The sequence below is a fragment of the Meleagris gallopavo genome, chromosome 13 (genome assembly GCF_905368555.1).
Source record: "Meleagris gallopavo chromosome 13, MGAL_WU_HG_1.1, whole genome shotgun sequence".
In the NCBI taxonomy this organism is placed as follows: domain Eukaryota; kingdom Metazoa; phylum Chordata; class Aves; order Galliformes; family Phasianidae; genus Meleagris; species Meleagris gallopavo.
In genome coordinates this window covers 10,040,977-10,065,893 of record NC_139416.1, presented here as the reverse complement: position 1 = coordinate 10,065,893, position 24,917 = coordinate 10,040,977, and the positions used below count along the sequence as shown (strand labels likewise).

The 24,917-nt window shown below is 38.4% G+C and overlaps 1 protein-coding gene across 13 annotated transcripts in view; it reads right to left on the bottom strand.

The window, feature by feature from the left end:
* Positions 1 to 16,515: 16,515 nt before the first annotated feature.
* Positions 16,516 to 24,917, bottom strand: part of CHST8 (carbohydrate sulfotransferase 8) — a 165,092-nt gene continuing 156,690 nt past the window's right edge. For all 13 annotated transcript variants that reach the window (XM_085234521.1, XM_085234524.1, XM_085234523.1 and 10 more), the window contains 2 exons: positions 19,946 to 19,983; positions 16,516 to 17,911 (listed from right to left, as the gene is read on the bottom strand). In XM_085234521.1, the coding sequence (XP_085090647.1) occupies positions 16,766 to 17,911; positions 19,946 to 19,983 (1,184 nt within the window). In that variant the 3' untranslated portion in view covers positions 16,516 to 16,765. The remainder of the gene's footprint in view (positions 17,912 to 19,945; positions 19,984 to 24,917) is intronic.

Here is a 24,917-nt window from a genome sequence, read left to right as displayed (position 1 = left end):
TGTGGGAGTATACAGATAAAGAGGAGCAGTTTCTCTAGTTTAACTGTCTTGATAAGCTAAATGAGCGATACAACATTTAGTGAAGCTGAAGCCAGATTATTTTAAAAGAGCTCTCTAGATCTAACCTAAAATTCAAGCCAGTAGTTCTGACTGACCTGAGAGCAGCACTGGTTCTCAGTGCTTTCTAAAGTGACAGAACTTCTTACCGAGTCATAATCTGATGATGGTACTGAATTTGTGCTGGCACAAGGTGCTTTTTTATTGCAAATGTGACCTAGGTCTGAAAATACTTCATAAATTCAGTTAAAAGACTTCAATAGTGTACTCTTACAATTTTATTTGCCCAGAGAATCAATTCCATATTATTTTCACTTTGATGTCTAATGTCACTGAACAAGCAAAACCATTATGCATAACTCTGGAGAGAAATGAAATGTGGTGTGGGACTGAAGAGGGGAGCAATACAGTGTAATACTTGCTGTGCTCTTGTGCACACAAGGAGAAAAATGTCCTTTGTATTTCCTGACAATAATTCAAAATGCATCTTTATCAAATTACAACTTCATGTAAATAAAATGTTACAGGGAAGTCTGTGTTATATTTCTGAATGTGCAAGGAGGATATGTGGCCTTTGAACAAGCTGAGAATTTGCACTTGTGCATTTTGGTCTCCATTACTGGTTCTGGTGTCTGTGGGTGTGTGGTAACACTACTGGTAGCATATGTTGAGGTGAGAGGAAGAGGAAGGAAAGGTTCTTTGAAAATCTTTCACAGAAATGTTTGCTTATAAGTGAAAAGTGAGTGAAAGTTGGATACAAAACTTGCTTATGGAAATATACCACTGGATGCCACTGTTGCTTCATGGAATGTCATATTAAAATAACATAGACTGCTTATTTGAAAAATTCTGTTTTCCTTCACTCTTCTTAGTTCTTTATTACTTTAATCTTTCCTAGTATCAGAGGAAAGGGGAAGTTGTGCCCTGCTTTTTCTTTCCAGCAACACGGTGGTACTTTTCCTGTATCTAGAAGTGACAGCTTGTCATAAGAAAGACAAAGAAATGACAAAGGTTTTGGTGTTGGTTTTTTTTTTTTTTTCCTTCTCTCCTAAGGTAAAATCTTGAAAAGAAGAAAGGTGCAGATGAAAGAGCAGCTAATTTTCCTTGCAGATAAGTTCCTTCACTCCAGCTCTGAATCTTGTGTTAATCACATCTAGATATGGATGCAGAGGCTTTATTCCTATCCTAATGCCACCCCGGAGAGCAGGGCAGGAGGTCACTCCTACAACTATGTGTTTATTTCCTTTCCCAAGTGTTGGCTGTCTTTTACTTGAAAGAATATTTTTTATTTGTCTGTTTTTATTTTATTTTTTTCCCTTGGGGGAAGCAGAGAGGGTGAAGGTCATCAGGTGAAGGTTTGATGGCTATGTGTTTTCACAGGCTCACTTGTAATGACCTGATTAGTAGCTCCTGGTCTGTTTTCTAAGTCATGCAGTGTTTCTCTTTAAAAAGAAAAAAAAAGACAAAAAATGGAAGCATACCCAGAAATTTATTAAATGAAAAATGAAAAAAAAAACCCAATAAAAATCCCAAAGTCTGGAGCCTAATTTTCAGATGGTTTGTGTTAATTTTTTTGATTATGTGCACTTAATTCTTGTGCTTTCCTATGGGGGAAGGAAAAAAAAAAGAGGAAAAAAAAAGAGAGACTTGAGGTTTTTCTGGTATGATGGTGGTGTATGCAGTGTGCTAGCGTGGCACTGTCAGACCCCCTTCTGCTCTGTGCCTGCTCTGGTGGGTAAGCCCTAGATGTTATTGGTTCCACAGAGTGCCAGCCTAATTAATGACAGTCGAAATGTGGAGGAAAAGCAAACACAATGCAAATGATGTGTTGAGAGAGCTCTGAAGGAAAAAGACAATAACCATGTAGCCCTGAGAAAGCACGTTTATTCTCTCTCTGCAAGCTGGGCGGGAGAAGGCAGACAGCAGTGCTTCAGCCCGGAGGCCTTGGCAGTGCCATGGAAACGGCACAGGAGCACCGCATCCCTCCGGCTCTCCAGGCCTTGTGGCTCTGCTGCAGATTTACAGACAGGAGCACCCACACAACCTGTGTGGGGCTGCAGGAAGGGGAAGATTAAGATATATGTTTGTTCTGCTGCTGCTTGTATGGTAAATCAAGGGAGAAGGGAAAGAACGAGTATATGTACTAAGTTTATTGTCAAAGATGGAATAGCAGCTGCAGCAAAATCCACTCTGCTGGATGTCTGACAGCCAGAACACAGTTTAATTACACTATTGCTCACATAATTCTCTTCTCTTCTGGAATCTGGGCTGAAGTTTTGTCTATATTTTGCATCCTAAGTTTTCCAATGATCAGGACTGAATGCTATTTTATGTTGTGGGAGGTACTAAAGGGAAGCCTGCCAGCAGAGCTGCTGTTGATGCCACATAAACTTGTAGCGGTGACCCAGATAACATTGAGACTGACACAGTAAGTTACAGTGTCAGAAGAAATAAATGTCTCCTACAGCCCGTCACAAAGCTCCAGCTGTGCCATGGTACCTGCCCTTAAGCCCAATCTACCCAAGATACTGACCCACTGCTGACAGAGTCTTGTTGGGCTTTGCTCAGTTATGAACTAGCTGTATATGTTGTTTCAGAAAGCACACAGTGCTTACAAGTATTTGGAAATTATGGTCACTTAGGGCACATTGTAAAGGACATCTCCAAAATGACTGTGTGGGCTTTGCCATACCTGTTAAGAATTGCTGGCAGTCATATAAAGCTGACTGCTCTCTGGAGAGCAGTTTGTGCTCTCTCCCCTCATTCATCACCTTTGCTCTGCTCTTCCTTCGTCCTAGACCTGGCAGGGGGCTAGGAGAAATCATGGCTGACCAAAAACCTTCAGGAGGCTCTCTTCTCTGTCCTGAATGTGAACTCAAAAGTTCTCCTTTATATTATAGCATGCAAAGGGAAGGTTTTCCCAGTTCTTAATGGCTTGGAGAGGGTTCTTCTGCAAATATGAGTATTTCATGATTATATGCTTCCACAGTTTCCTTTGAGCGTTCGTTAAGTGTATGGAATTCAGTCTCTACTGCATCAAGAGCCTTTTAAAGTTTAATAAATAAAAATTACTAATTTGTAGCTGTGACTATTTTTGTTTACTGAGGACCTTAAGGTGTTTTTATGTGCATTAAACCACAATGCCAGAAATAGCAAATCATCATCCAACGGTTGGACTGGATGATCTTTTAGGTCTTTTCCAACCTTGCTGATTCTACGATTCTATGATTCTGTAACTCTTACAGGAAGCAACAAAGAGAAAATGTGTTTGGGAACAGAGGTTGTGAGTGTTTCTCCATGCCACAGGCATGTCAGCGTTGTGCATCTGGCTCTGTATGTGTGTTCACAGCCACAAATCATTGCAAAGCAGAAACCAGTTGGTTTTAGCCCATGTAAGCATTCATTGCCTATTTATTTAAAAGCAGCAACTATTTCTTTTTTTCTTCATTTGTAGCCTTCAGAACTTAGTGCTAGGATAAATTTCAAAGGTAACCTCTTCACAGTGGTTGTCCACTCTACATTCCCTGTCTTTCAGCCTGCTGTAGTATGTTAAGAAAGTGAGTGTATTTGTCTGCAGCCTTCCTTTTTATTGGGGGTGTACAAACTTATCTGTTCTCTTAAGGGATTTTGTATCCTTTGGCTGCAGGTATACGGGAAGTGCATTTGGTACAGAATTACTTAACTCTTTCTCTCAGTTGGTGCTAGTTGTCTGCAGTTCTTCACTGCAGGATGCTTCATGCTCTCAGAGGAGATTTTTTTTCAGCAGCTTGTAGCTGGAAAGCAGTTGCTCTTGCTGTGATAATCCTATAGCTGCTCATTTTGTTCCTTCAAGCAGCATGTTGTTCCTATGCAGCTAACCAGTCATTAGCCAATTATTATTTAAGCTGATTGTGAATTCTGGTTTGGACCCTTTTCCTTTGTTGTGAATGATTAGAAAGGCATTTTTCCAATCAATCCATACTATTAATGGAGATGTTACCACTTACATGTAGACACTTGAAGATTTTTTTTTTAAGTAATTGAGCAAAACTTTTTGGGATACCTGAAGCTCCAAGCTCTCTTTTAGAAAATTTGCCCTGTTGCTGGCACTGCAACACTAGAGGTCTTGAGATTTGGTGCTTATGTTTGCAACACGTTTATATTTGCCAAGAATTGATTTTTTTTTTCCCCCCAATTTTTATTTATTTTATCTTGCCTGTCCTCCATTGTCATGAATTTAAGTTTTTGCTGTTTCTATTCTAGGTAGGGCAATACTTCAAGTGCTCGAAAACATAAAATATTTTGAGACTCAAGTTGTTGGGTGAATAGTAGCAAGATTATAATTATTAAGAAAAAATCCTCCAAAATCATCATAGAGGTGCCACTTTTAAATCTGTTCAACCACATATATTCTTAGATGAGAAGAAACAGAAGGTTGAGTTGTTGATTCAGTTGGTATGTAGTCTTCCCTGACTGCTCTGGGAGCTGGAGCAAAGGTGATAACTGAGGGTCAAAGGAAAAACTTGCTGGTTATTAATCTTAGTTTGCCTATGGAATCTAATGGTGAAGGTGTGTGTGTGTGTGTGTGTGTGTGTGTGCGTTTTTCTCTGGACAGCAATACTATGAGACTATAGGTTTTGCTAAAGTCTGACTTGAAAGTAATAAAGTAATTGAGGAGAAATAAGGAAAGGTGATATATTGGTGCTCTGCCTGTCTCTTTCTTTGCCCTCCTTCGTATCTACAAGAAAGCTTGGGAGGGGGAAGGCTTACTCTGAGTAAACCAGCTGAATTTCGAAAGACAGTAAAAAGATTTAGTGGAAGTGCCAGTCTTTGTATGAGCCGGAAAGTGTGTGTGCTGGAAGAACAGTTATAATAGAAACTGGTAATTCTCAATAACTTCCAAGTAACTTCTGCAGGTAACAAGTACTTCTGAACGAGGTGTATGGATTTCAGCATAAGCAAATCAAGAACACTCCCAAATTCTTCACTGACTTTATACCTTCTGTGCCTGTGCCTTGTTCAGCTCCAGCTCTGATGCAAGTACCCTTGGCTAGTTTTCTTAAAGTTGGAACGAACGTGCTTGTTTGCGCCACTGTCACTTGCAATTGCAATGTAGGCAGCGCCTAGAGAAAGGTAGGGAAGATTTACTGCATCTGTTAATACTCTATCAAGCAATACTTTGTCACCCAGTCCTTCTGTTTTTAGGTAGGATGTTGACTGCACAAGGCATCCTAAGAGTCTGCCTATATTATACTTGGTAAGAAGAAAACCTTAGAAAATGAATAAAAAGTGCATTACTAAAATTTCATCCAAAGTACTTAATGATCTGATATAAGAGAGAATGCAAAAGAACTGAGTGTTGCCCTAAGTATCTCCAGAACTGCAGTTCTGTGTAGAAAAGTACACATTTTGAATGGGCAAAAAAGAGTTGTATTAATTATATGGCATGCTACACTGCACAAGAACAACATTAAAAAGTCAGCTTTTATCTTAAAACACTTCCACTTCCTACTATCCGCATTATTAACACCCATATTCTATGTTAATACTGCTAGCAAGAGGTGAAAGCCATCCAGGGTGAAAAGAAATTAGTTTCATTTTTCAGTAATTATGGGGAAAACTGTTCACTGTCTTTAGTCTCCCTCTCAAATTATTCTAGTGCTGCTGGTTAAAAAGATCCTGATCTCTGTGGTGTTTCACTAATGATCAACAGTTTTAGAGATGAAATTTTTCAGCAGCACAACCTCTCTTACTAGGACACTTTTTTTTCCCTCTTAGGCAGCTGCCAGATCTTTCAAAATCACTGGGGAAGTTTACAAAGGTTTTTGCCTGTTTGTTTTTAAAGTTGCTACCGCTGCTGCTTGAGATACAAACTAACATTTCCAGTTTTTCAAGGAAAAGCCCCCTGCTTGAATACAGGTATTTAAGCTGAATCTGTGTGAGGGGAAACATTGTTGGTATTGCAGCCAGGTAAAGGAAGAGCCACTGGAGAATGGAAAATACAGGACAGCATGTTAAGATAGGAGCTGTCCTACAGTGTGGAGAGCTCTGTATCAATACATAAAATATATAGGTTGCTCCAGAAGTAATGTCTCCCTTTCGTTTCCTTGTAAACTACAACAAAGTAAAGCACAATAGCACTATTACATTACACTATTAATAATAGAGCAAATTCCCAGCTACTAAACAATATTTTTCGACATAGTCACCACCATTGGCTGTGCATTTTTGTCAGTGATACACAAGAGACTTTATGTTGCATTTGTAACAATTGGCACCGGTGGAGGTGACCCACTGATTCACAGCTGCTGTGATAGTGTTGTTGCTAGGAAAATGTTGCCCATACAGTCCAACTAATGTGCTAACATCCACTCCTTGGACTCCATAAATGTTAACCAAGTGTCTCAGAATGCCAATGGGTGCAATTTTTTCTGCGTGGAGGAATTCAGTTACACATCTTTGCTTCATACCCATTTCCATGTCAGATGCCAATTTTTCAGACTGCCCCTCTGCTGCCACCTGTCACACAGCAACAAAATGTAATGGAATATTAGAGGAAAGGTTCAACCTCTACTGCCATACCCCCATCATCCACCTTGTCTTTCATGGACAAGTGTAATAAAAAAGAAGGCAGTACTTTTTATACTGCAATTTCCTGTTCTTATTTCAGATTTTCCTGTTCCCATTTCAGATGGGTCTCTTTGTTTTATAAAGTTGAACAGCAGCTCATCAAAAGGTTGCAGTAGGAGGTTGGTAATGCATTTTGAGAGTTGTGGCCAGGACGACTGGGGTACCTGTGAATGGGAATGGAAATGAGAATTTTTCTGACCATTGAAAACTGGAGTTATGTTGTACTGTAAAAGACGAGTGGTCAGAACAGAGCTGACTACTTGGCTGCTTCCTATTAGAATGTAACGTGTTGTGGTAAATTGCAAGTATTTTGTCTCATATCAAGTGTTGAATTTCAAGTTATGAAGGCTTTGACTTCCCATGCATCCATTTAGTGTCATGCAAAGGATTAATGACACTTCAAGCTTGAATGGGAGAGAGCAATAACTTGAGTACTTAATTTGCCTGACTCTTTTCTTAATGTATTATGTCCCTTATCATCTGAGTGACTTGCATGAATGAGTTCATTGTTGAAGTGGCCTTGCACCATCTGCAGCCATTTGCAAAATTTCTCTGATGTTTTATTGTGACTTAGCCACGGGAAGCTTCTGAGCCCTATGCAGCCACATGCTCAATCTCTGTCTGTACAATGAGGAGAGAAGTGGAAGGGTAAAATTGAGAAAATTGAGAAAACTTAATGGATTGAGATTAAAGGCAGTTTAACAGATAAAGCAAAGCTGTTGTGTAAGCAAAACAAAACACAAAATTCATTAACTGCGTCCCATCAGCAGGCAGATGTTTAGCTATTTCCTGGAGAGGAAGGCTTCGTTATGTATGATGGTTATCTGGGAAGACAAACACTGTGACATGGAACATTCACTGTCTCCCACCTTGCCATCCTCCTTTCTTCAAGCTGTTACTCTCTGCATGTCTTATGATTTGAAATATATATGTAGTCAGTTTGGGTAGCTTAGACCTTTCTGTCACAAGATCGCATCTGTAATGAAATGTCCTCAATTTTTAAGGCTATTGGCAGGCACTGTGATGCATCAGAAGTATACTGGGACAAGCTACAGAGGACTTCCTATAGAGCATCAGAACTGTGCTTCTACTGAGTATGAAATCTTGCCTTTGGCTGTAAGCTATACTGAATGCCTCAGAAGAGAATGAAAGGGAAAACCTTTCTATAAGCAGGAAGCTAACTTTGAATGCAGAGCTAGTATGTGTATATTTCTACCTCTCTTCCATTTGGTGCTTTGATTTACTTTCTCTGTCTTGAATGTCTCTGCTATAATATTGTTAGTTATTCAGTCCTTTGGAAAAAAAAACAAAACAAAACTGGTGTATACACTGATGTTTCTTTTTTATGGTAACTATCATGAGAGCTCATGCATTTATGGTACTGAATAAGGTAGGAGGTACAGTGCCCTCTTATTCTAATACTTGTTGAAGAACCATCTTTGATCCAAGTCAATGTTTGTTCCGAGATATGTTTGTTAAAAGCTTTACGTCCTATTACTACGTATATATATATATATATTTTTTTTTTAAGGTAGTCGCAACCCTTTTTCTGTTATTGTTTGCATCAAGGCATCCACCTGGAGAAATAAACTGTCTGGTATTGACTACCCATATCTACTGAACAACAGTCTTTAATGCAGCTAAATACGGTTAATGCAGTTGATGGTAGTGAAGAATGACCCTCGCTCTTGTGAGATTGAGGCTTTGATCCTTTAATATCTCAGTGGATCTTAATTCCTTGCCTGTGCTTTACCTTGTGGGCACGTCTTCTGGGTTTGTGGAGAGAAAAAAGCATTGGGAAGAGGGTTCTTATGATGATCTTCCTCAGAACACGTAAGCAGTGACACCTCAGGATTAATCCTAGTTCAACTGCCCAAACGCATAGGTAGTGTGCTCTCCTTGGGGTGGATCCCATAATGCTTCTCCAAGGCAATTTCATCTTCCAGCCAGGTACTCTGCATAGCACTTCTATCCTTTTACCCTGTGACTGGCTTTCTGCTTAGCACAGATTCTTTGTGCATGACTTTCAGTGTACTGATTTTTATGCGCTTATCTTCTAGGGACTACTGAATGAGGACATTTGTAGTGAGCCTGGATGCGTTTTGGCTACCTAACTCAAATACAGTGATCTTGATGAATTGGGAGAATGATGTAGAAAATTTGTTAAATGTCAATGAGGAGCAAAACTCTTTAGACTTAATCTTAGTGAGTTCTCCGCTTGATTTAGTCAAAATCTTCCCATATGCTTGTTACCAGTGAGACTTAACTCTGAAAACGTGAAGACTTGAGGGTCTGTGTGATTCACATGGGGAGCAGTATTGGCCTAATGGGACCCTGGTTGAAACTTCAATTACAAGAAGGCAGTTAAAAAAAAAATAAATTAAAAAAAGTCCTCCTTATCAACTTGTGTTGTTAGTCTAGTCATGCTAAAAATTCTGCTTAATCTTAATGATTATTAAGAGTTCTTCATTTCTGTGAGATTTGTAGTGGTATTAAATAAATTAGAAACTATTGAGGCAGTATGTTAAAGGAGATCTAATCAAGATATCCAGAATATGGTGACATATTTAAAATCCCATAATATTTAAAGAAAAAAAAACAGAGGGAGTAAAGATACTTTATATACAATTAGTGGCAATATGATTAATAACCTTGGGCTCAGATTCGATGGAGTCCTTTGAGGATTGAGTCCTGCATCTCTGGGACCAACTGTATGCCTTAATTACTGATCAGTCAATGGAGGCAGAACTGAAGTATGTATGTATATACTTGAATTTGCATTTGCATTTGTTCCATAAACTTGGATTTCTAAGGCTGAGTATCTCTGCAGATTTTGATTGCGCTCAAAGAATTTGTATCCATGTTATGAACAGAGATTTTTCAAAGCTGGCAGACCTGTCTGCTTCACATCATGTGATATTTGACACACGTAAAACATACAGAAGGATATTTATCCAAATGAAGATGCAAGTGCTGAGAAGCTTTAGGCCACTGAAAACCAGGCTTGCGAGTTTGCCAGGGCAAAGTCATTTCTCACCTGTTCTATTTCTTTATGGATGTTTGAGCAGGAGTAAGAGACTTTGATATGCCAGAAACAAAAACGTGGTTTGAAACCATTCTGGGATAAAATAGAGAACTTGCAAGGCTACATAAACCTGAAGACGAGAGGAATAAGATATTTTTGAGATTCGAACACCCGTTGCTACATACTGTGACTTATGAGTGGACTATTGTCTTACACAACAAGTAATGGCAGTACTTGCCTATTTCTGTTCTGCTTCTTCAGTAAAAAGGAAGAACCAGTGCCTCCAGAATCAGTTGGATTGGGAAGCCTGGGGTTTTGGAAGATGTTGCTTTGCCTTGTCAGATGCATCAGCAAGGAAGCTTATTTCTAAGCTATTGTTTTTTGAGAATAGGAAAATGTGCTCAGAACCAGCCTAGGCTGTAATTTTGGAGATTACTGGTTTCTTGTAGTTTCTCATAAGAAGTGAGGGAGAAACAGCTCCTTGTGGAGGAGGGTAGGAAATGGATAAATGGCTTATATTAGTTGAGAGCTCCTTGGGCAATTCAACCATTCAGAAGATAACCAGAAATGCATCTTCCATGGGAGAGGACAAGGGTTCAGCTAAAGTGCAACAGTGTAACTGAACTAATTTGTCACCAAGTTAAGTTACTACAAAGCACTTTAAATTAATTGAAATATCCAGATACTAATGAAAACCTATTCATTTACAAATCAGTTTTGTCAGACTGGTAGCCTTCTGAGTATGCATCATCTTTAGTGTGAGTCCAATTGGCCACCAGCGTTGTTTGAAGCAAAGATGACAGTGTGATGTTATTGACTCTGTGCAGTCAGAGCTGCATGCAGCCTGATTAGCTTGACTGAAACAAGTTGCCCCAATTAGTCATTTTTGTCAGTGATCAAATTTACTTCTTGCTATCTTTACCCTTACCTTAATGAAATTCAGATTTAGTAAGCTACTTTTGTGCATAACTTGGTTACACTGGAGCAACTGGATAGTGGTGGTCCAGTTAGCATTTAGGTAGGTTTAGGTGGATGTCAAATGCTATTTTGGAGCAGGTTGTGCTGAAATAAAAAGTATACAGAACTTCTTAAAAAAATAAATGAATAAAAAAGTCAGCAACAACCAAAACCACCACAACATCAAACACAACCAAACACTTCTCCTACAACATCATTTACTAGAATTTCACTGGCCATCTCTTTTCTCTAATCAAATCTTCAGAGTTTCACTGTGTACATTTTTGTCCCTTTATCTAAAATCAGCATTACTTCTGCATGTGTTTGAGTGCTTTCAGGTTGCAAGGTTTGTTCAAATACGGCCAGGTTCTGTTTCTTATTCCAAATGACTGTTTTTGAAACTCCCTGAGAGAGAGCTCCAAAGCAAAACACTTGATCATTACCTGCTTTCTGCACTCCATTGATTGTAATGTGTACCTGACATTCAATTTTGGTGGGATGATGTAATGAAGTTCTCAGACTTACTTCAGATAATAAAAAATAATCTCATTTTGTGCAGAGATAAATATGGATAAATTGTCAGATTAATAACCTGTCTCATGTCTGCCACGCTTTCTTACTGCTTGAAATGGTCACTGTATGCATGATTTATGAAGACTATATCACCTTGAAGAGTATATGCAGTGTCACTCGGGCAAGATTAACGTCTGTATGAGTTTCAATGGAGAAATCTAATGTTAGAGAAAGAGGCTACAATGTTTATATAGTCTATTGTATCATCTTCTATTGTTCAGACTACCTGTGCTGTCCTGATTATGTGTTTTATTTTCTGATACAAAGGGATATCTTATTGAAAAAAAGAATTGGGTTAAGACCCTTTTTCTATAGGTGAATCGAAAGCAAGGTTTTGATTTCAATAAGTGCAATGCAGTGAAAAGCACTAATGATTACATCAGTGTGAAGAACACTTTTTCTCAGAGACAGAAATGGGGAAACATAGAGGGCAATTCCAGGGAATAAGACCCCAGACCAGACAGATTAACCTGAGTTAAACCTGATAATTATTAGGCCAAATCTGGCCATTGCCTACTCTATGCATTAGTATACTTGACTTCTACTAGGTGTACAACAGGTGTTGTTGTGAATTGATTGTAGAAACAGTTCAGCTATTTGACCTTTCATAGAAATAGCTAAAATTGTGCCCTATGGTCTTCAGTTGCATATCTATACCTAGACTGGCATCACTGTCACGTGGCTCCTCCTTGGCTACATCACGATACCCAGAAAGGGTTATGCTGACTGAATGTCCCTTGAATCAATGATAAAATAACTTTTTTCTTGTGATCATAATGTACATTAGTCTATATCCATGAATTCCAAGGTGAACTGTAGCCTGGAGCTCTCATTTGTTAGCAAAGGAGCCACCTCCACTAATGTTTAATGGGTTGGGACAAGCTCTTATAATGCAGCTGCCTCAGGCTGTTTCCCGAGCTGCTGCTCCCTCTACTTGAACTTAATCTTAACACCTTTTGCAGCTGGTGACACTACTTATGTTTGGATATGTTGAGAGGAAATTTCTTGTATTAAGTGAAAATAAATCTGGACAGGAATCCCAGATTGGGAAGAGAACTGTGGAAGAGTTGGATTGTGAACGCCTCTTTCATTTTTCATAACTTGACAGTATAATTTTAGGCTCCAGGAAAAAATGATGACACTGCTAGAGAAAAAATCATGGGTAGTCCTATAAAGCAGAATGTGAAACATGGGGCCAGCAGTACAGTAATAGATGAATTTAAACAGAAGAATTCAAGTCTCCTACAAGGCAGGCGTGTAATAGAAAAATCGATCACTGCAATTCTGTTGAATGTCTCAGGTTTTTCTTTTTTTTTTTCATACTGGATTGCAGAACATGGAAAAAGCTTGTTTATATGGCTGGGTAAAACTCAATGAAATCTAAAATGCCTGGAAATTACTTCTAAAGGCTTGTCTATTTGGCAGGTGTTGGATATCTATGCTCCTTGCTCCATGCAAATTAGTTGTCTGATGAGTTATGTGTAGGAATAGAACTTCCAAAAGTGTTGTTTATAGGAGATATGGTTTTGGAGACATTCATTGAAACAGACAAGAAAATAGTTTTTACAAGGCTGAATGTTTCTATTAGGTTAGTCATAAAGCAAACATGATTTTTATTCTCTGGCATGAGTCATAGTTAACTGTATCAATTGATTCATAATGTATTATCCAAATAGCTTGTTGGCAATAAGCAAAGCTTAATCCTGTTATGTGTCAGTATGTTCTAGGCTATCTTGTCCTTACTGCCCAAGGATTCAACGCTTCCAAATGCTTCACGATTTAATTGAGAAGTGGAACTGGTGTGTGTTTGCCATTCTTAAAACTTGAATCCATTGTGTGTGTAGATATATGTTTGGTTTTTGATGCCTTTATTTGGATGGGTAGTCTTGAAAAATTTGGGCAAAAGGGACCAGTGGCAGGTAAGTCCCTACTGTAGCTAAGTACAAAACATAGATGTTACATCGACTCCAGTGTATTCTTACAGCAGTATTGTGCTGGGAACCATCTGAGAAGTTTGTAGGCTTGTCTGGTAGGTACCATTGCAGAAAGCCAGGAAAATTGCTCACCTTTCTTAACCAGCAGCTGCCTTCTTGGGAGGAAAAGTAATTACATCCATCTTGCCATGTGAAGCTTGGGTCATTGTTCAGTGTGCATGGATACGTGCTGAGGTTTTGAAGTCACCACAAATAACAGTGCCAACCTGAAAATAATCCCTTGAAGCAATGTGAGCTCAAACTGGCTGTGCTGTGACTGTCTCTTGCGTTGTGCTCTGAAAACAAACTACTGCTGCATGCAGATGCTGTTCTGGTACCACTGAAATTAAAATGAGTAGATCAGGCTGCGATTTGCATGGTAATGTTTCTTTTCCCAGTGTTTGGCTGGACTATGCCCAGCTACCAATGTGATTTCTTGCTGGGAGGAAGAAATTACTGTCTGTCAACTCAGTGATTCAAGGTAACCAGTGTCAATAATAGGCAATGATAAATACAAATAAAAAACATAAACAAAAAAGCTCACGTTTCTTTAATCTGGAATTCCAGATGATGTTGCACTACCTGAGCTGGCCTAACTCGTTAGTTCATTTATTACACAGAGAAAGAAAGAAAAACTATTTAAAAGGCAATGCATGTTTGATATTCCCTGTATTCTTTTTATAATCCTCCGTAATTCTTATATATCTCTTCAGACATGTGGATTCTTATGTTAACATCTTTCCTTTGATAGATACCTTTAGCACGTAAAATCTTGTTTGCACAGATTTTCTTTTCTACGCGTACTTCATATGCATGTAATAAGTAGATAATTGTACATAGGTTTATGTGGCAAGCGTGCTCATGCTGCTATTGTCAGTAATAGTGTTACCCCAGTGGGAGGGGTAGCACAACAGAAGTAAGCATTAATATACTGTGCTGTACAAACAGTCCACGTATGTGGATCGTTCTTACTCTGTCAAAATCAACAGCATTAGATCATTCAAAAGGCAGATTTCCTCAGTAAGTTACTCATCTCCCTGTATACAGCTTGCCATAAACATACGCATAACCTAAGCCTCTCTTTAAATGATGATTTGTTAGTCTAGATAAAATAAAATCCTCCCAAAGTCTTCATTTGTCATTAAAAATTTTATTCCTCTCACAGTTGTTAGCTTTTATTGCTGTAGTAAAGATTTTTAAGTAAAATAGATTTGGGGGCTGAGAGATAGAGTAAGCACCTGAACTTGACTTAAGAAGTGCAGGGTTGCTGGTTTTTTTCCACATAGGCAGTGAATGCATTGTGCAACTTTACCAAAAAAGTCTGTCAGATGTAAACACGACCATATGGCTCTATCAGTTTGTGTGTGTGTAGATCAAACTGAAAAAAAGCAGGGTGATGGAAAAGGAAATGGAAGGAGAAAGTCAGGTCTTTGATGTGAATCTAGCTGGAAGATTAAGTTCTTTAATATTTCCTAGAGCTCTCTAACACTAGTGGAGGGCTGAATACAAATTCTATCTGGCCTTTGCCTTGGCCGCATTATGGAATTAAGCTCCATAACCATGAGGGCTCAGATCTTTGTGATATCCTTTCCTCATGTAGTGAGTGTTTGTGGCTTCCTTAACTACATGCAAATTAACTCTACCAATATGAGTGCCATCACTTTTTAGAGCACTCAATTAAATGATAAGGAGAGCATAACTGAAGTTACTGGTGGCGTTCTTTGTGCACACACACATAATAGTCCCATCACTATCAGAATCAATGCTTTCATCTGCTTGCACTGCGAAGGCACCTGGTTTTTCCTGGATCACTCCTCAGTGAGACCTGAAGAGAGGAGCTCTCAGCAGCACCTGTCTGTTGGCAGAGCGGCCCCAGCCTGTTTGGTGCTAGCAAAAAAAGTTACTTTGCCTGAAAATCTGTTACCTCTGATTGGGCACCTGAGTGGGTGGAAGGCAGGATGGGGGCTGCAGCAGCGACACAGCGATGAGGAACAGAAGGCAGATGGATGCTAACTGGCTTCATGGAACAGTGGAAGTTGTTATCTTTCTGAAAGTTTCTAAAACATCCACTTCACTGAGTGAAAAATGTTTGTAGGAATGAAAGTTTGATGTTAGTCAGGTGAAACATCAATAATCTTTCAATGCAAACTATTTTTAGGCTCTCTAAATCTCTAATCTCTATTAAAATTGAGAACAACAAAGAAACATGGGATGTTTGTAGGGAAAGCGAGGTGTAAATAAATGTGTGTGTGCACAAAACTATCTGTATAAGCAATTTTTGTTTTATTTGGACCTGTAAATGTAAAATGATTCAGGAAAAAAACTTCTTAGATATCTGTACACTTGTACAGTGCCAGTTCTGGTGAAATTCTGAAATTGGTTGCAAAATACAAACTGTTAAAATTACTGAGGCATTTAAGTTCAACATTATTGTAGAATTTGAGACTTGTTCCAGTACAGCCTTCCATCTTAACTGTTGAAATTATTATTTATTTCACGTGGTTAAAGGACACGTAGACAAGAATACCACATCCAGAGTAGGTGTGAAGGTTAACAAAGGCACAGCAGAAGGTACAGTATTCTATTCTCCCAAGAGATTTTTGCTGGAAAATGAGAGAATGTCTTCTCTGTATAGAAAAGGAACAGCTGAATGACAACACTTGGAATATTTTCTGCATGTGAAATTGAATCTAATTGTTACCAAAATAAACAAGTGCAAATTGTTTGCAGCAAAGAAAAGAACTATCCTGGTGGGCAGGAAGTTGCATTTACTCCTACTTGTTACTATAAAGAAAAGATTTGATATTCTTGGTGACTATAAAGATTAAACCAGAGATTTATGTTAATGCAAAGGATTAAAAGAATCTTAATAACATGCATAAAGATGCAAATGTTCGCCTGCATTTTATCTGCTTGCAGATGAATATGCCATAAGGGAGATACTAAATGGGGAGAACACATCCTCTCTTTGAATTGGAACATCTGGTTTAATACTGCACTCGCATGGTGACTGAGTATTAATTGTTTTCACCAATGTGTTTTTTGAACAGTGTGATAATTTCCTTTTTTTAAAAATTGTGAGGAAATAGCAATATTTGACTAACTTTATACATAATGCCTGCTTAGTGTGTGGCTTGGTGCACTGCAGATTTTGATGAAATATATCTATTCCATATTTATTCTCGCTACCCTGTAATTTCCAAAGATTTCATTTTCTAACCAGTGAAGAACTTAAAATATTACATTTGCTGTAGAGCTTACAGCTGTGTTCCCTCAGTTCCATACTGTCCTTCCACTGTAAACACAAGCCATACCAGCATGGAAAATTATGTGCTTTATTTGGGAGCCCTGACATATAGTATTATTTTACACGTATGTACTTACACTTCATAAACGATTTGAAAAAGGAGGCATTTAAGGTAAAGGTGTAAACATCACTAACCACTTATGTTCTGTTTTGGGTTTGTTTTCCTGTTCTTTGACCAATTCTTACTAACAGACGTGTATAAACAGAAGCCACCTGGGTTTGTCATGAAGTTCAACTGATACGGGAAGTTTCCCAGCACTCAAATCAATATAAATCTTCAAAAGGTTTTGAGTAGTTAAACATCAAATAATCCATGTAGTAAAAGTCATAACTTTGTTGCCTTTGAGAGGGAGAAAGCTGTGCAAAGTACTGTTGTGTGATTTTTGTGGTAGTTCTTTCTTCATTGGAGTGCCTATCTTTGAACTTAGGGAAAGTCAAATTTTGTGGAGCACCAATGAGGTGCAAGAAAAAGTTTGCATCTTCTTCCATACTTTCAAATTTCCCAACAAAGTCGTAATCTATTAGACATGGGCTGCAAAGCCTATTGACGTGATCCCAGTGGATGTCCATACCCACTGGCCTATGTACATCCAGGAGATACTGAATGAACTCTTTAAATTTGACTCCGGAGCCTGTCCTTAATGCTTCTTTGGTGGCATTGACACGGTATCTGGAAATGATGGCTTTTCCAAATACAGGATGATAGTAATTGTTTGGATGTTCAAACTTGTCCCGAAATGCAGATACCAGCTTTTCAAAAGGTTCCCGAATAAAAAGCATCTTTGTGTAAGTGTTGAGCCTGTGATAAATTCCTTTGCGGTCAAACCCATCCAGCCTTTTTAGATAGTTGCCGTAGTGCACTGTGTTGTGTTGTATATCTTTAGTGGAAGAAGCCAGCCCATTGAGAACCATGAGCACCCGTTTCCAGTTAGAGCAGCCAGCTTTTGGTACTTCACAGTATAAAACTCTGTATTTGTCTTCTACAAATATTCTAGAAACGTGGTAAGGAGTGATTATTCTTCTGTTATTACTCTTGTACTTAGAACAAGTTTCCTTCATTATTTGCTTTCTTTTGCTTTGTATCTGGTAGAGACTTTTCCATTTGTTATTTCTGTCATCTGATTTAATTGTGGGCAAGTTGAGAGTGGAACTGTTCGTGGAAATCAGAATTGGGCTCTTCTTAATTACGAACCTCCTCCTCCGTTTATGGAGCCTCATTGAATTAGTTTCCTCACCCTTCTCTTGGTAGTCTTTCATAAACATTGTGCTGCTTTGTCTTCTGTCTATGCTTTGAAGCTTGGAGGGCACGTTTTCAGATGGGTGTAATGAACCACTCAGCTTTACTGTTGCTACCCCGTCTGCAGTACTTTTTCTTAATCTTCTATCCTGGTTATTGCTGGAAATGCAGTCCTGATAGAAAAACAGATGAAAGATGTTACTGAATGAGAGACTTATTTGTCACTATTAGCAGCTTGTGCAACACAACGTAGATCTATTTGTACAGCTCTGCTGCAAGTCCTTGGTGCCTGTGCTGTGCTGGTGACTTTTCTCTATGCTTACACCCATTCTGAAGGCTGATATGAGCCTGAATTGGTAAATTCTGGTTCAGATTTGGGTTTTGCTATATTTTGCTTTGTGCCTGTGCCCATGTTTTGATAGACTTTTGCCCCTTTAAATTCTTTTGGTGGAAATGTCAGCATATTTTGAGGACTTCATTTTCCAGACTGCCTGTTCCATGTTTTGTCCCCCCCCTTTCTTTCAATATGTGATCTTTGCACAGAGGACAGTTGTTCCCAGAGTGAATCTTCCAGGGAAAGAAGGGTAACGGGACTTGTGGAGTGAGGATGTGGAGGGCAAAAGAGTGGGAAGAAGGAAACAAAGAACTGCAGTGGGAAGATGGAGCCTTAATTGAATAGAAAGGGATGGGGTGAGAGGAGCATGAACAGGGACTCATGGGGAGCCTGGAGTGAGGTGAGTTTGGAGACCAGAGCAATTCTCACTTGATGAAAAGCAGCAAGTGATAAGAATGAAGCTGTGGCTGGGATTAGGAGAGTGAGAACAGAGTAAGCAAAGTGAGTCACTGGATAAGGAGTTTCTGGGACCCACACTCTTTCATTAAGAGGATCTCACTGGTTAATATTCCTCTTGGCACACAGCCTGGGTGTGTTCCACTACTTCCTGCTTCTCAAAGCAGCTGAATTAAATCCCTGTCTACAAATCTTTGCCTCTACAACTGAAATTATATTCTGGATATACTTGAACTCCTTGTCAGCCCTGTTCTGAGAGTCATCCAGGAGCGGAGTGGCATAGGAACCATGGGGAGTATTTCAACAGAGGAGCACATACAGCTGTGCAGTGTATATTGTTTATCAAAAACATTTAATGCGTATTTAGATGTTTTATAAATCATAAAATTCAGATTTTCCAGTCTTTATTTGCCCCCTAATAGCATCTAAGTGACTAGAAAAATAAGATACTGGAGGAATTTTAAGGTATACAAATGGGAAACAAAATTGGTAGAGTACTATGCAATTTGTTATGGCACTTTGTGCTGTAGAACTCAGGCTTCTTGAAAGCTTTGACTGTTCTGGTAGTGGTGGTTTTGTGACTGGGAAAGCAACTGATGATTTGTTACACAAGATACTATCTGTTCAGCTGCTGAGAACGATACTTCTCTCCTTATCTTGAGAGGCTGCTTATGGTGGTCGAATGTGTATTGAAATTTTTGTCCAGGTAAAATACAGGATGTGACACATTATTTCTGTTACCCTTCACATCGTGGCAGAAATTTGATTTTACTTATTTGTGATATCACTGATATTTCATGTTTATCAGATTCAGACTTCCGAGATATTTACAGCGTGGTAACAAAGAACCTCCAGGTTTCGAGAAACTGTCCCGATTTGAATGTGTTCTGTCAGTGTAATTCTCCCTCCAGAAGGCCAGGCTGGAGCTACAGAGATGGAGGGATGTCATTCAGATCTCACTGGTTTCATAACAGCTGGCAGCAGCGCTGTTGTTCCTTTGCGAGCCTCGCGCTGGGGCTTGGCCTGAAACTGAGTAGCTGCTGTGGGCGGTCACTGCTGCTGCGAGCGTGTTAGTAGCCACTAGATGGAGGAATTTCACCAGGATTTTTCTTTAGCTTATTTTTAAGTGCATCTCAAGACACTCCTTTGCTCAGTGCAATTTCACAAAATATTAATCGAAGTTTACAGCACCTCTTAGCAACATCCAGCCTAGGAAAAAAGCTCATAAAGCTAAAGTTGAGTAGCTTGTAGAATGCATGTATTAAGAGGAAAATTTGCACTTAATGGCAAAGCTTTGATACATATTTCTGTTTCAGTGCTTCATCTCTAGTCTAGTGGTGTTACCTGAGCCATCTCTATTCTTACACCAAACTCAGAATAGCGATACAATTCTCCTTATGTACTTCCAGAGACTTACTTTTTTTGGTTGCTGGAGTCCCATGTTATATTTTATCCCTAAACAAAGAAAGAAATTACAGTCATTATTTAGTAAAAATACACACACATTAATTTTGCTTGACTGATATCAATGTGTGTCCTCTCAGTAACAACAGGGAGAACAGAAACATGTTAGTACAACGATGTATGGGCCTATGATGAATTGAAATTAATGTGTATTTCATAGTAACAACACTCCTTTGAAGAACTCCTTATATACGAAAAGCAATTGTGAAAGAAAGTAAATGTCATTACCTCCTTTCTACAGGTGGGGAAACTGAGATGGAGGAAAAGCCATTGCTTAACCTCAGAGAATGGGCCAGCAGAAGAACAAAAAACTCCTGATTGCAGGTTAGAGCTTTAAGAAAAGCTGTTCTTTGTGTACTTACCTAAAGGTGCATTAGAATTCTTTTCCTAGATTTTCCCAAACTTTGGACACTAGGGTGCTTAATCACAGCAGTAGTGTGCACTGAGTACTATCTTTTGCTGTAAAACCAAAGCAATGCACAATGGACTTACGTGTAAGAAAGAACTGTGTTTTGCTAAATCTTCTGGCTTATATAGTGTGCCTGTCTGCCTGAAAACATAATGATAAAGATGTGAAAATCCTAGAAGAGAGCTCTGTAAGAGACATAGGATCTTTTTGCTATTCCTAACCTCTGCTAGTATAATAATACAGGATGCATAATGGAAAACATTTCTTAATTATATAATTAGTTCAGAGCTTTTCAGCTTATAACAACCAGCATTTGCTGTCAGTAGTTCCAGTTTAATAAATCTGCATTACAAAGCCACAACGTTTCAACAAGGACAATTAGGTAAAGGTGTTGCAAGACACTCTAAGTGAAAGCATCACTGAATAGCTCAGTCCGGATTCATTTCCATAGTGCTGTGAAAGCTTTTGCCCACCTACTTATTCACACTTCAGTTAACTGCAGTTATAGCAGTCAGTCCAACTTATACAATCAATCGTGGTGGTTTTTCCTCTTTTAAATCAAAACTACAAACTGGTGTTAATAGTAGTCTGAGTCAAATTGCTGAAGTTATTTCTACGCTGTTAGAGCTCATCCTAACAGTGCTTATCGCTTCTTTGATTCGTGTTTCAGTTTTAATCCTCAAAAACAAATGCAGAAATTTGTTATAGCTTGAAGCAGTGACTGAGCACCTGGTGGGAAGGCAGGGCCAGCCCAGGGGAGCTCAGTGCATGCAGTGCACCTGATTGTTCAGAAGGAGTGGAGCCAGGATGCACCCCTTCCTAGCCCTCATTTAAGGGCTGGCAGAGGAGGTGAGGGTTTCTTGCTGGAGAAACCTGCCTACCTGAGGCCTTTTGAAGGTAAGCAGATTCTTTCCTTTGTTTCTGTGCCTACAGCCGTTGTGTTTGAGCAAGTTCTTGCTTACTGTAGCCTGGGACTTTGCTACTATACTGTCATGGCTGTGCTTTCCATTGTTACAGCGTTACATTTGTAATAAACTCAAGGTGGATTATTAAAAGCAAGGGGCATGTTATTTTTACTTTATCAGAAGTAGGTTTCAGATGTCTTACGTGAGTCTTAAGCTTTTTTTTTTTAGCTTATTTGTGAAAATGTTTAGCTGGAAATTAAATTAAGGAGAGAGATTCTGAGGAGAAAAAGAGGTGGTCTATAGCATCCTTGTGTGGGTTATGAAAGATTTAAGCTGGTTGTCTTGAACTAGGATTTATGTTACTGACTTGCTGTCCAGTTCTTGATGTGATCAAATTAAGGATCTTCTCTTTTCCATTCCTGTGTAGTGCTACAGAGCAATGAGGGTATGGGATCTGCTGTCCAACAAGAATTAAAAAAATTGAGCACCAGCACTTTATACATATTCATACTAGAGCCTGGATGATTGGGTTAAACCATAAATCAGTTCTGTTTGTCAGCAGATGTAACCTCCTGCTTGCTTTGTAACCCTGGAGGCATAACTTTAAGCCACTTGAGCTAAATTTGTGCTGGCTGCTTGGCCTATAGCCTAAGGCATCATTAATAAGGCTAGTTGGAGTAGCTATCTAACTTTTACTTTGGACTTTCTTATAGCAAAGTTTGAAATTAAATGTACGTTTTTTTACAAATTCATAATATTGTTACAATATTCCTTCTCTTGTAGGTATCAATCATATGTGCCAGTACAGCTGTGAAAAATTAATGCAGAAAAAAAATTTAGTTTGTAGGTTGATTCTTCTGATTTCCAGAATAAATTTAGTATAATGCACTTTGTAGCACTGTTGTTATAAGAATTACTCACAGTGGCTACCAATTTCAGTTCTGCTTTTATATCTCTTAAGTATTTCATTTCTAAATCTTTCTTTAAACTGGTTTGAGTGTTAAATCATGCCTCGTTCTCTGTCACAGAGGTACAGAAATTTACTTTGGTTGTTGATAATGCCAAAATTCATAAGTGAAGGTTTACGTATTTAAAATATTTATCCTACTGTGAATAATCTGTGCCTATCAGTGCAAGGCAGAGAAAATGGTGTTGCAACTATACCCAAGAGATAGGATCTTGTAGGCATTATATCTTATTTTCCTCTCAGTTTCCAAAAACTCTTTGAGATTTTTCCCAAATAAAAGCATGTGTAGCTGAGAAAGACTTGGTCACTAATCAGGAAAGTAAGCCATTGTTTTGGACTGAATCAAATGCAAATACTTGAGCATTTACTGTGTCTACATAGTAACGTAAGAGTTAGTGTTAGGTTCTTGACAGGTTTGTTTAGTCGTAGTCATTTCTCTTGACATCAGTGGAAACAGTGACAGTTTATAGCAAAATCACATCCTCAGTGTAATTACACATAGAAGTCTGCACGTACCTGCTATGAAAATAGTAATAAAAAAAACAAGGTGCAAAGAGCAGCTAGGGAACCTGGTTTTTTCTTTGATTAAGTATGAGTTATTATGTTTCTGTAACATCATTTCATAAAGGTAGCTTGTTTTAGGGACAAATACCTTGCACTCACGGGCTGTGCTTTGAAAAATTATAAATAAATGCTGGTAGGCAATGAGTAACAGTTTTTGAAAATGATTCTTCACTTACTGTTATGTTTAATCAGAACAACAATTCATGTTCAATGTAAATGTTTGGTGAAGCACTTGCCAATCTCTTCAATGTTTTCTGAATTGTGACTTCTAAGAGTTGGCTTCTTCTAGCTGTCTTTCTCATGATACAATCTGTCACTTCAAATTTAAAGGTACATGAGGGAAAAAACCTCAGTGGATTTGGAGGAAGCGTACTGCACAGATCTCCTCTGCTAATTAAGTGTAAACTTAATGTTATGCTGCATCTTTGTGATCTTGGCAATAACATTTGAGAGCTGGTAAGTAACGTGGATCATAATTTCTCTTTGCTGTAAATAAAAGGCTGTTGTCTGCTGTGCCCAAGTAGTTGATCATTTAATGTTTAGTGCCAATATCTCACTAGTGCTCAGACAGAGAAAGAATAGCCAAGAGACAGAATCATTCTATCAATTGTACACTGTTAATGTCAGTTTTCATGGTGTTTTCTTCTCCTTCCCTTGTGCAACCGTGATTTTCCAAACCTGAGCTTGGTCTGCTTTTGTTGTTTTTCAAGAAATATGAGCCTTATGCTCCATCCATTCCTACCATACAGTCAGTTACATTGTGAGCTTTTTTTTTTTTTTTAAATACTACTAGCAACACAATAAAATAGCCTTCATCTTCCCAGTGTAATATTATATAGCTTTGCCTCTCCTGCCTTCTCCTCTATTTCTGCTTCAAGACCTAATTTTGGTTTGCCCGGAGTGGCGTTTTGCTCTGTTCTGAGACTGCACTGCAGCTGAAATATTTGTTAATAAAAATGATAACTTCAAGTCTGCTTCTGCAACTCCTTTACTTTAGTGGGCTTCTGCAAGCAGCATGTACTTGTTTGCTTCATCTTAACTGATTTTTAAAATATGTATACTCTAGGGGGGGTGTTTACATCATTGCATGAACACCTGAGCCAAGTGTCCCATTCCCATGTGCTTCAGTTTTATGTGCTTACTCAGGGAAGACATCACATACTTAATCACAGAATCAATAGTGGATTAGTACTCAGAATTCTGATTAGTATGAAAATTGTTAGTTTCAAAAGGGTTTTCCCCAGAATATTGGTCAGATGATTTTAAATTTCAGAGAAAAAAAGAAAGTGCAAAAAAGAAAATACTGGAAAAAGAACTGTTAGTGTTTGAATTGTAGATATGAAATGTCCATTCCTGATCCCAACTTATTCCAACATCTAATTGTTTACATATTTTAGTTAAGTTACTTAAAATGGGAAAATGTAATTGCTATTCTATATGTAAAACCAAATATTTTGCAATAAAAAATATTGTAAGTGTACATATTTGGAGTATTTCCTAACTACAGAAACTTTGTTAGGAAACAATTCTATATTAAAATTGAGGCCTAATCAGAAAATACATGTGATTCTGCTTTAATTTCTTACCATGCCTGCATGTATGTTTTTATATCTAAAACTCAAGGGGTTTTTCCTCAAAAAATGCAAAACAAGACGAACAAAAAACCCACAAAACAACAAAAGATAACAAACCAACAACCAACCTTGGAAGTCACCATCTAAGCTACATACAGAGCAACTCATTCTAATAGAGGTAATTAATGAGGCAACCTAAAGTTAGCTTAGCAAAACTACAGGATATTTCAGTTGTGTGTCAAGAAAGGAGTCCATAAGTGAAGCTATGTGATGTTTTTTGAGTCAGCGGCAAAGCTGGAGGTCTGCAGTGTCATCTCCCACTAAGGAGATATGTTTTGAAGTCAGTGTTTTGGTTAACTGATACAAAGCTGAACCACTGTCAAAGCTAAATGCTTAGTGACAAGACAGGCATCACGGTGTTTTACAGAGAATTATGAAGTTATGTATTTCCAAGTTACTACAGTGTCTTAACTTCAGCTTGTGTTTAATTTTACATTAATTTTTGC